Source organism: Acyrthosiphon pisum, chromosome A1 (genome assembly GCF_005508785.2).
Source record: "Acyrthosiphon pisum isolate AL4f chromosome A1, pea_aphid_22Mar2018_4r6ur, whole genome shotgun sequence".
Taxonomy (NCBI): domain Eukaryota; kingdom Metazoa; phylum Arthropoda; class Insecta; order Hemiptera; family Aphididae; genus Acyrthosiphon; species Acyrthosiphon pisum.
In genome coordinates, this window is record NC_042494.1 from 75,182,926 (window position 1) to 75,196,639 (window position 13,714).

The 13,714-nt window shown below is 29.7% G+C and overlaps 1 protein-coding gene across 1 annotated transcript in view; it reads left to right on the top strand.

Moving 5' to 3' along the window:
* The window catches only part of LOC100161843 (lachesin-like), a 121,890-nt gene that overhangs the window by 70,004 nt on the left and 38,172 nt on the right, over window positions 1-13,714 (top strand). Inside the window, exon 5 of the mRNA XM_029487534.1 lies at window positions 649-841. Within this exon, the coding sequence (XP_029343394.1) occupies window positions 649-841 (193 nt within the window). The remainder of the gene's footprint in view (window positions 1-648; window positions 842-13,714) is intronic.

The following is a 13,714-nucleotide window of genomic DNA, read 5'->3' on the forward strand; positions in this document are numbered from 1 at the left end:
ATATACTATAACATTATAAAAAGGTGTTCGATTTTTTATGAATGAATTACACATGTACATTTGATTTTTAATTACGTTTTTTGAATATAATTTTACACGATGGAGGTTAATTTTATACATATATGATTGTATATTTTGTTAACTAGCAGTTTTAAATAATATTTTGATTCTAATTTGTTTTTAAATAAAAGAAATATAATAACTTCCGAATTCTATTATAACTTAAGTTCAATGTAGGGTGATAGAAACAAACTAAATTAACATTCTTTTTACTTATTTTCGAGCTCCACAATAATATTTTCTTGTTGTGTTGAAAGATTTCATTAAAACTGCTAATCTTTACACTTGGTTTATTCACTACTATAGCCAAAGGAGAAAACGATTTGGTATAAAGAATATTATTATTAGCTCTTCTGATAGGTTTTTTTTATATTTTTCATTCTTTGTTTACTAATATATCATAAATTGTGAAATAAAATGTAATTTTCGATGAAAGTAGAACTCCAGGGAAAATATTTCCCCACAGACCAATGAACAGGAACGTTATGATGCATAGAATTCCATTATCACGATTGACAATACAATTTTTCCCCCAAAATTAAAAAAAACATAATATCAAAATCGTTAATATTTATTTTTGTTTATTAGATGGGATACTTGGATGTAGTGATACCACCCGATATAATTTATGAAGACACTTCTGGAGATGTAATGGTACCTGAAGGAGGAACTGTGAAGTTAACATGTAGAGCCAAAGGCTACCCAAAACCACACGTTTTGTGGAGAAGAGAAGACGGACGAGAAATAGTTATCAAAGACGCCAGTAGCACTAAAACTAAAGGTTAGATATTACGTTTTTTGTTCTTTTTAAGTATTTTGTCAATAGTTACATTCGATTATTAAGATGACATCAACACTTGGTAAAAAATTTAAATATGTGACAACCCCCAACATCACTTGTTAAATATTTATATCATAGAATAACATCATTAAACCAAAATACTGTCTAATTATTGTATCTTGTCTACCTGCTCTAAATGTTTTATAACTTAAAACTTTACTTTGTGAACTCAACATTACCATTACAAGCTAATGCCTATAGGTGATGTGTAACCACGATATGATATTTGCAGTTTGATAGTCATGTTATGTTTGATATTATAAAATAAACAATTATTATTATAATTGTTAAAATATATTTAAAAATTAATTTTTGGACATTTAAATAGGTATTTGATTAACATATAATTGAAAATTATACATCACAAATAAAATTGTCCTAAATTTATAATATCAACTCGTAGGCTATTGTGTTGTGAATATTAAATATATATAATATATTCAATTTAATTAAATAGTATTCGTTCATACATTTTTTATTTTATATTATTTCATAAAAACGTTTGGCGAGTAAGAATTGACTTTCTTCAACAATTTTGTATTCCAAATTCAGTGTACGACGTCCAGTAATATTAAGTACAGCAATATTAGATAATATTGGTTAAAACAATTTCGAAATTTAATTAAATTTATAAAGTCTGATATTATAATATGTCTCTAGAGAGAGAGAAAGAGAGAGAAAGTATAAGAGTAGAAGATGACGTTCAAACTTTATAAGGATTATAATATATGTGTGTATATTGTCATTTAAACCCTCTTGATCATTGTGAAATCTCCCAAAACCACTTTTAAGTTTATGTATGGGATGAACTTATATATCACCATTGTAAATTTATTTCTTTGACTGCAGTACTTACCTATTTTGTTGACAGTTTTATCAATTTCAAACTAGAAGTTGATTTAATTTAGTACTTCCGCGTTATCGTAAGGAATTAATTGACTTACGCAACACATACAATTCGAGGACCAATAAATATTGTGATTTAATTTAATGGGTTTTCATTTTCATAATAAACTTATTAAAATATTATTCAAAATAATGTACTGCAAACTTCGGCGAACAGTCGTCGTGTATGCATGTGTAATGTGTATATGCCGCTCCGTTATCGTTCATTTTCTATTTGCCTTTCGTATTCACTTTGTCCGTTGAAACGCATACCAATACATAAACATTCAGAACTCAGAATTACCACCTATTTTAATATACTAATAAGTTAGGTTAGTTACTTATATATCTTTCCTTGACCTCATCTGCAACGACATTTTCAACCATATTGGGAAGACAGATTAACACTGGGAGCGCTGTCAACGCCTATCGCACTGATGGTTAGGCGGGTTCCTCCATACGTGGAGCCGGGAGACCGTATGTATTTCCCCGACATTTTGCATACATTCTGCTTTAAGTGAAGTGTATTTGAATGTATTTGATAATATTAGTAGAAATTGTACACACCAACGTATACAGTTAGCTATAAAAGCGTATAAAGTTTCGATAACAAAATTAATTTATTATAAAAAGTAAAATAACCAACATAAAACTATATCTAAACATCTCGAATCGGAAGGTACAAATTGTTTCCACCAGAGCGCGTTTTGTTAATCTGCTTCCCCAATAAATGAATTAACTGCAATATTAATCGATACAATGATTAGCATAGTCTGTAATTATTATTTCAGAATCTTACCTCATCGATCACTCAAAATTGAATAGTCCTGCTTATTATCTAATTTCATCCAATCACATAAATGGCGCTGCCTTTGCAATTTAAATTCATACACGTATGCAGTTACTCAATTATATTATCGTCTTTTTAATTACAATAAAAATTACTTACAATCCAGAGAAATCTATATGATAATAAACCATACTGTTCCCCCTTGCTAAAATAAATAACTACTGCCTACTGTCTATTAATACAGAATATAACAACTGACCCATTCAAACACTTTTTTTAAAATAACTAGGCTACAAATTCATAGTCCGCGGAGATATTATGCAAAAAATCTTGTAAATCTCTGTAAGTCATAATATAGCTATTTATATTGTAAATTTTTATTTTACATTTCTCCATTCATTCATTCACATCCAACAAAACATACATATCAATTAAAAAATCATCTATTAATTTTCGATTCGGTAAAAATAGTACCTATATCTCATGACGTATACTAACACTTAGAATCAAATTGTTTTTTGAATTTAATGTTAATCGTGTTAGTGTGTGAAAATCGATAACAATATTAACATTTCAAAAACAACCCTTACTGATTAAAACAAAAAAGCTGTTTGGTAAATTTAATGAATAAAAAAAAATATATCACTTGTCAACGAAATGCATTTCTCATACATGAAACTTTTATATGAATTTATTTTTAATACTTTTCGTGCTCATAATATGATATTAATTATAGATTATTGATTATGAACTCAATTCGGATGAAACTCAATTAATGGATTTTATACCTAGTTTGTCAATTATACTTCATCCAATGAACTGAATATTATACCCAGAGTTCAGCAGTCTCGTCGAATCTGTTTGCATTTCAATAATCGGAAATATGTGTTTAATACGAAATAATTTTTAAGAGCAAAAATTAATTACGATAGTGATTTTTTCGTTAAAATCTAATGGACGAACTTTGCGTTCCGTCGAATCTGTTATGTCAAACTCTTTGACTAATAAGCTAGTTGTTACCTGCCGCCGCACTACCGTCTGTCAAAAACGTACGTTTTTGCGAATGGCAGTTGCTCCTTGACGCGGCCACAATAGTCCTATTGTCATTACTTCATAGACACCAGACATGCTTCGCTCTCCTCCGGACATCTAAAATAAAAATAAAATAATAATAATAATAATAATGATAAAAAACTATGTTCGAAACTCTAGTTTGAAAATGAATATGAACGAAAAAAATAATAATAAGAAGAAAATAATCGATTCCTTATAATCCCAGTTTTAAACTTCAGATAAAAGTTTCTTCCGCCCTTCGTTTTACACTCCAAAGGCTTATTGAAATGCAGAGAAACAAAAAAATATATCGCCAGTTGGCAAAAACAATGGAGTTCGATGCAACCGAGATAGGGTAAAAGTATGGATCAGACGGTTCGGACGGCGATTTCAACCCTCGCCCGAGTTTGGGTGTGGGGGAAAAAAATAACTCAATGTCATCATTAACATTTTTTGTGATTATTTTATTTTTTGCTTCCTCTCGATCTTAATCGAACCGACAACGTTCTATTGTTATCCAGAATCTTTATAGAACACGCGACTTGATACCACGGAATACTAAAATACTATGCACTTTAAAAAACACCAAATTTCATATCTTTGGATTGTCTTTTAAAATGAAAAAGATGCCTTCTTATGATAAGATATTAAAATAGTATCGATAGAATGATGATCAAAATAAAGTCCAAGTACCTAAATAAATGTATTGTTATACGTTTCGTTAAACATTTAGTATTTATAACTTCTACCTTTGTCTGTACAATAATTGTGTGTACCTGCGTGTGTAATGTCAGTGGATTAGTTTCAATAATAATGAATTGCGAATTTTAATCATGTAACGTATTATGTATGGTCATATTGTTTATGAAAAACAATGAGCAGCATTATTATTATTTTCTATTTTTTCCTTTGAATATAGAAAATTATAATTTTATACAAATGCAGGTTTGCTCAAAAAATAATATGATATTGTTTTTTAGTTTAAGTATTCCTTCTGATAATGGATACGAGTTGTATAAATAAAAAAACAGTTATGCATAAATAACATTTTAAACAAGATTTATTTAGGTACCTATGTATAGGTAATATATATGTTTATAAGCTCACTTCTAAAAATACACCAGTAACTTTAATGGATTCTAATGTATACTGGTAACATAATTATTACATAATATAAATAATATTATATATATGCTCAACATATCACCATTTATCATATTTTTAACATAATTATGTCTGTTTGTTTAATATACATAGCATTTTATTAGTTATTAGTTTAATATGCAATATAATATAGTATATAAATTAAATTATTATCATAATGTTCATAATTGTCTGAAAATGTGTCATAATATTACCTACTTATTAGTTTTTATTAAAATATGAACCTATCAGGACTAGGATCATAAAAATGTTTTTATAATTATTATAATATGTCATTTCTAGTCCTTAAGTAAAACCAAATATATAATTATTAGTACTGTCATTGTGCTACTTAGAACATTTTTTTTGCTAGTTACTATACTTCGACATATTTTGGTCTTTGTAAATATTTGATTAGCTAGCTGTATGTATGAAAGTCAGGATAGTCAAAATAAATAAATTACAGTTACATAAAAGAGACCCCATTGTGTTCGATTGTTATTTCTATCCATTTTTAAAAACTACTACTACAGTGGTCGGTTGCCATTATATTTATGTAGTTTTATTTTTTCGAATACAAAGCATTTAATTTATATTATTATCATTTTTATAAACCTTCTAAATCAATATGTTATAATACACATTTACAGAGATCATAAATATGTCACCCATTTACTATCGATTAATAATATTGCTGTCGGTTCTCAGCGGTATCTTACTCGCTGTAAACTATAATTATTATTATCACTAAATTTCAAATTAATAATTATAAAATACAGTACCTATACATGACATAAAAAAAATTAAATTTCTGTTTGTAAGGTATATATCACCATTTCAGTGCTTTTGTATTATCTGAAAATAGGTTGTTCGTTAAACAACGGTATTATTTACAATTAATTGTAATGAAACCAAAAACAATTTATTTAGGGTTTACAATTATTGTTTTACTCCTAATGAACATTCTTCAACCCCCCGTTAATGGTTGAAGTTAGCTCTTTAATGTTTAAAAGTTGATGTCATTTATCTTAGTATTTTACAATGGCGAATGGGCTGAATGAAAACAAGTAAAACTATTACCAATATAACTTTGTTTGCATTCTGCAGTCAGGTTTTTATGCAAGATTAAAAGAAAATACTGTTCGTCAATACATAAAACATCATTTCGTTTCTATTCCTTATATACCTAAGATGTTCACTGCATTATATTATGTCACTGGAGCATTAACGTAAAGTTATATTATGTATGAAAATTTCAAAATTTGACGTATAGGCTAGTAAAAAGTTTTCATTGGAAAACTTTGCCTTTTCACAGATAATATGACTTTATTCCCATCATTTTTTTTTTTTATTAAACATGGCAAATGTGATTCAATCGATCTGCCCTATCATGTGCATAACATTATATATAGCAGTGTCCTCATATAGTTTGTAAGATTTTTCATGTAATTAATTAAATAATTGTTTTGATAGCAAAACTTTACTCGAAACCTAATGTGTTTTTGGTATTTATTACTCGTAGTGTAATTAAATTTAATTAATATATACAATACTAGGGGAAATTTCCTTATGCCTGCTGCACTTGCCTCCCCCCCTCCCCGGGATGTTTTGTCTAAAATGCTTATTTTAAAATATTAATATTTTTACGCTAATAGGTAATTTTTAAAATTATTATTACATTTTTGCTTTGGCTGCCAAGTAAATTATGTGTAATATATTAATACTCACTAATAAATAAAATGTCCAATAATTTTTTATTTACTAGAGAGATTACACATATCTTATTTACTTATTTATATACACACACAAACATACAGACACAGATGTAGGTATACCAAAAGTTTAAGGATACGATTTACGATTAAAACTTTAGTTTGAAGGATTATTTCATAAGTTTTATACCACAATACAACTTTAATTGGATAGATTTTTGTTTTTTTTTGCGTGTAGAACGTTTATGTTACCTAGCGCACGTAATAATTTTGTTTGCTTAATATTTTTAAACTGTTGAAGTAAAACCATCTTTGATTTCTAAACAATAATTTGTTTGATTTATGATTGTTGAACTAATAAATGTCTCCTTCTCCTTTTATAGAATCTAAATGTATGTTCAATATTTTTTTTTATAACAAAAAATGCGTTTTTAAAAATTGTATGTAAGAAAAAATCGTATGATTATATTAATATCTTTTACTCATCTCTACGTATATGTTTACACTCAAGATATGTATGTGATATAAAATTATTATTTCCATCTGACGTTATATGTTTTATGTCGTTGAGAATAAATCTTTAATACGAGTACAATAAATGTTACGATCATAATAATATACTTCAACAAAGGGGTTCGATTCTTATAATACCTTTCTCCTTGGTCTTGTGGGTTGAGCCACTGAAACTGAAGTACTTTGAACACACATGTTTTTATCTGTTGAAATGTTTTGTTATGTTGTAAACATAACAAAAATTAATTAAACTGTTTTCATTATTGAACCGTTCTAATCAATATTAAAAATGTACATAGTTGGAATTTATATACCACCTACTGTAATACATTATAATAACTTTAATTTAAATTTTGATTTATCAAATATAAGTAGGTACCATTTTCAAATATTTATACAAATTTAAAAAATATAACAGTTATGTGCTAACAATTATTGGTTCTGTGACTCAATTAAGTGAAATTTAAAAAAAATATATATTGTAAATGGTTTTAAATGTTTGCAACTTAAATATTATAATAATTATGATAATAATTCATACCTGATATTTATTCATATATTTCGTCATTTTCTATTTTATAAAATTATAATTGTATTTTTATCAATTGTGTTCATAACTGTTTAATATATTTTTAATTATATAAAATGTTATCGCGTATCAGTCGACTTCATAATATTAGTTTTTTTTGGTTTCATTTTCTCAATAAATGGCGAATACAGTTTATATAACAGTATTTACATTATTAAATATTTATGACTAGGTATAGATTTTGACCATTGTGTGTATGTTCTTTATTTTACAGAATTTGTATATAATATTCCAATGCGATTTGATAAATTGACCATTAAATTCAGTAGTAATACAATCTCAAAAACTCAACTAAAGGCCTAAAAGAGAAAAAAAATCCAAGACTTTAATAAACCATTTCGTTTAAATGATGCATTGAAAAAAAATGGCATAAATATAGTGGACCGTTTGCATCTTTTTTAGATTTACAGATTTTTATTAATGGAGTTTTAAGTTATTTGAAGGAGCGCGTTTTCATCCTGTATATGGTCATATAGGTACCTGTAGAGTGCGTATAGTATATGCGGCCCAGGAAAAGAGGTTAAGGAAAACAGACAATCATAGACCGGGGTCGTAATATAAGGTGCTCTTGGTGGGTTAAGAATTAAGAATAAAAACGAAGGACACTACTCTGGCGATTTCTGGGACCAAATACTGTAGTTTCTATACTTTAATCGAATTTTTATAAATATGCATTTGATGACTACTAATTTTTTTTCCATTCTGAATAGTCGTCGAATTGGGGGATGACTGCACATATGCCTTGCTTTTCCGCCGGGCTGCCGTAATTTATTTACACAACGTTATGCAGTATTTACAATAACATCGAGTACAATAATTGTAATTACAGTTTACGAAATTACAGTTACAGATAGTATTATTACGATAAGTTACTAGTGACGGTCGTGTTCAGCTACACCTGTGCGTCGGTTTATCATCGATTCTATGAACTATGGCTGGCCATGGTGATTTCTTTGCCTCCGCTGCTCCTAATTTTCCGTGTTGCCCATTATTAGCGCAATTCACTACTGCTCTACTGCATACCAATTCTCCCGGATATTAAACATAATAGCTGATAAAATAGTTTGTGGCGTGACATCCTCGCCCAGTGCGAACTCTAGTTCCACCAAACGTCTTCTCGCTCACCGATCGCATTTGCATACAGGTCTCCGCGTATCACTCAATACGTGGTTTGCCACCCACACAAATCTGTAAAGATAGGGTTGGAAACAGCCGTGCCCCGTCAATAGAACTGGATCGTATAATAACCCATCATCTCTTGGGCTTAACTTCCTCGTACCAACGTACGCCAGGTATTAGCTGCTTCGTCCACGCTCCATGAGGTGATTTAATCCACCAATTTTTGCTGCCACCAGCCCCACGCATTGTTGTTAATTACTATTCCCCTAGTATTTTCTACCCCTAGGGTTTTTGGATGCGCCGTAGTCTGCACCGACCACGTGCCTAATCTAGTGTGTTGGGACAATGCCTGCCCCTACCACGATCGCTACCATGGAAACCGTTCTGTAGGCGTCAGCTACACTCAAAGCCACTGTGCGCTGGAGCCCGAGCAGTAGCTGCTTTTAGTGGTACTTCCATTACTAATACTTCTTGAACTATTACCTTTTATTTTTTTAAATCGCGAATTGCCTACTCTGTCTACTACAACTACCTATAGGTATTATTAATATTGTTACTACCACTTCTATTAATATTACTAAACCTCTACCTACTATTACTGCGTATTAATGTAGATAATATAGTGGGAAGCTGGAAAGCTTGCGAAGGAAATCGGGGAAATCAGGCTAGGAAGCCGTTGATTCGCAAACGAACGGGTATCTTGGGAATGTAAGCAGCTTAATTAAAACTACTACCGGAAAACAACAAAAACTGTGGACGTGGGATAGGTAATTTTAATGGGTTTCACGGTTCAATAATCTTAACCAAACTCCTTTCAAAAAGTTATCCATACTCTCTCACAAACACACACATATAAACACATACGCATGTATGTACATATTATATTATTTGAGCCTAACTCCGTCGACGACTCGTTTTCATCGTACCCAATAATTTATATTGTTGTACGGTCTATGCAACGCTTTGTTTGGTGTGTGGGTGGTTGGGTGGGTGGGGTAGGGGGGGGGGTGACATCTGATAATTATTATAATATTGTAGGCTCGTGTAATGCTCTATAATTCTTGATGGATCCAACGAAAATTTCGATTTTATTATCTCGTTGTCGTTGTGTTTGGCACACATTCATGCAAATCCAATCCACGTGGAGTAACTAGGTAATTTAAGTATCTGTCGTCAGCACACAACTTACTATTAATTAATATTGAAATTACTAATTAGTTTTCACACACTTTACTGACTGTTATTCGTAATAATATTAACGTGTTTGATCAAGATGTTATACGAAAACTCCGAAATAATACATTACAAACAAGTAACAACTCATACTATACAATGCCATACAATACAATAGGTACGACTATGATAACTATAAGCAGCTTGTTCGTTTTCGACTTTGTATCGATTCGAAACAAAAAAATTAGATTATTTGACAGTGGTTTATGGTAATAAGATAAACACATACACGTACATATAGGTATATAATATAATGTTATATTATGGGTTTATATAATATAAAAATATAGTAAAGAACTAAAACTGTGATCTCCTTTTACCTTGTTATTGCGGCACTTTTGTTTAGCTCTTTATAAAATACTTTTTGTCATTGTTATAGAACTCGATACAACAACGGATTTAGATTTGAAATACCACGTAGAAGATAAACGTCTGTGTTTGATGTTTTCAATTCCAATGAATATCGAGTAAACCGTTTTTGAAGAGAGAAATCGCTGTTTATTATTATTTTTAAATCCCTTTTAAAGTCTGACAAAAATATTTAAAACACTATTTTCCACGCATCTTGCAAATTTCGCGTAAATCCTGTTTTTTGAACGTTGGAAATACTCCGTTTACTAACTGTTTCACCTGTATAACTACTGAAATCATGATAATGACATCGAAAATGGGGTGGCTACTAGTTGCGTCCCGAGGTAAAAATTTCTTCCTAATTGCGGCCTGAGTTATTTTGGGGTGTATACGAATTGCGGCCCGAGTTTTTTTGGATTACACACGAATTGCGGCCCGAAATTTAAAATCAAATTAATTGAAATATGTAAATTAAAATAAAAAAAGCCTCATTTTCCTTCACATTTGTATTTAGACTTAAGACTGTCTGTAGCATCAGTAGATACTGCAGGTAGGTTAAAAATGATGTTTTGCTTTTATTTAAACATTTTGCACTGGTAAAAACGTATATGATATTTTAAAGTTAACAATGTTAGAATAATTGAGTAAACTTCGTTGGTATTATGGCACTGGTAATAACTTGTAGGGTAAGTATTTGTTTAAATTCAAGTTTGTCAATTTGGTTTTATTTTAAAAATGTCTAATAAATATTTCTTTTTCATTTATATTTGTTCTGCGAGTATTGAAGTTAATTATATTATGTTGTACAAATCTTTTTAGTACATCAATATCGATCAACATTATTATTTACATTTTTATGGCAACAAAATATGGATACTGTGATTATATTTTATCAGTCAAGATTAAATTATCTTGAATTAAAAAAACCCGGGCCGCAACTCGTCTGTATCCAAAATAAACTCAGGCCGCAAATCGGATTAGACCTTTTTTCGTAGTTATCTTTGGGACGCAACTAGTATGCAGCCCAAAAATGATTATTCTAATCAATAGATATATTGTAGTTGTAAAAATGACCGTTTCTTATCAGAGAAGTAGCGGAGACTGGAGTGTGATATATATTATATATCATATATTATGATGCAAGTAATTATAAATTTGCTTTTGTTTATTAAAAAGCGAACTATATACTAAATCAAACAAACTTAAACCGAGATTTGGAATGCAAAACAATAATATTATATACATTTTTTTTATGTCGAATGAAAGACTCAATACGTACTACTGGTATCCGATCGTCTATGGACAGTGGTCGATAATACTATAAGAACATATCGTTACTCGACCGAAACTAGCCAATTATTATAACTGTAATAATGAAATGCACTTATATTGACTTTGAAAATAATAAATTGTGTTTGTGTTATTATAATACACAATATATAATTAAAATTCTTGAAAACTATTCCGTATGCATTCAAATTATTGTTCAAGTTTTATTAGAAAAAATCATTGTTTCGTACTAAATTAATAGTTATTTTATTTCTTATAAAACTTTGTGAAACTAATAATATTATTAAATCAAAATCAATTTAACTTCGGATGAAACAGAAAAAATCGTCACTTACATTAAATTTTACATAGTTTGACAATAGTTTTCACGAAATAATCCATTTGAAAATCTCCGTAAAACCACTTTGAGCTGTGTATTAAGGTCGTCATATTTTAGAGAAATAAAAAGACACTGATACAGAATAACATAATTATTTTCCACTACAACGAGTATCAAATATCAGTATGGTCAGTTTGTAAGCCAAAACCAAACCCATGATTTAGTGAACCATTGAATTTGATTCGCTATGAACATTTGAAAGCAGCTTAACAGTTTTGTAACAGGTTTTTCTGTTTCTGAAAATCAGATCAATTTTTGGAATATGTCCTGAAAAAAAAAACAAAAACGAATTTACCTTGGTGGGTGTTGGGTTTCCGTTGTCTTCAAAGTGGATACGAAAGAGAGAGAGAGAGAGTAAAATCCTTTTTTTTAGGCAGATACAAAACTATGAACTGAAGAAAATGGATTTTTTTTTAACTCGATGCATCAAAAGAAAAAATAATGGTTTTTATTCATCTATCTTCACGCCATACCGGTTTTATATTGAAAATAAATTGTGGACAAGGAATTTTTCCCAAGCTATAACTGTTAAATCTTTGATGTTGAACGAAACCTTCCCAAATCGTACACGACATATCGGTATTTTTATTTTTTTTAATGTGTTTTGAGTTTTGCCGAGTCAGTCACCACGAGTGCACATAACCTGCAATATTATATCAAATTCGTCTTTACGGATTGCATCTGGATTTTATTCAACACCTTTTAAAATAGTTGCGTGCCTATCTACTCAGTGGTTGATTTTGAAATAAAATAGAAGGGGGACTCTGCTGATGTTGGATAAACGAGCGTTCCACACAAAATTAACCGTCACATTCCTTCTCCACACATCAACCTATCACACCAAAGCAATATTAAATTTATTTGAAAAATACATATAAAAAGAAAAAACACTTATTTATTATTTTAGATTCTGAGCGGAGTGAGAGATCTAGATGGTTTTACAATGGTGTTTTTCATTTTTTATTTTTTATCCTGTATACAAAATTTCTACCAGAAAGAGTGCTTGGATTTAAACAGGGCTTGAAACCGATTGAAATAATTTCGGTTTCGGTTTCGGTTTTGAATACCAGTTTCTAAATTTTACGATTTCGGTTTTAACTTAGCAATATCGGTATTAAGAAATTTCGATTTCGGTTTCGGTTTCGGTTTTCAATATCGGTTTCTAAAATTTTCGGTTTCGGTTTCGGTTTTGAATACCGGTTTCTAAATTTTCCGGTTTTGGTTTTAATTTTTCAATACCGGTATTAAAAATGTAATTTCGATTTTGTATACCGGTTTTTACATTTTTAAAAACGGATTTCCAAGCAGACTTGAAATTATAATTGAATGGTTTTATTATACTTAATTACTTGGATAACATATTTGAAGGCGTGATACAAATAAGAGAAATGTTTTAATAGGAGTGATTTTAGATTCTGAGTGGAACGATGAATGTATTGATTTTACAATGATGTGTGTTTTTTTTTAAATTTTTTTTTTGTGTCTTGTCATCACCAAAAGTGCTTGGATTTTCTTCAACAGTACCTTTTCTGATAGAAAAGTGAATCTAGTTGGTACTTTGGGGGGGGTCAAAAGTAAAATATTTCCAATAGTTTTCAAATGCGCCGTGAAAAACAAAAGAAAAATTAAGGAAAAACGGGAATTTTTACGTAAAATCTGTTTTCGAGAAAATTGATTTTGGTTTTTGGTGTAACTTTAAAACGAATGACTGTAGATACATGAAATTTTTACTGGTTGTTTATATTTCCATTTTCTA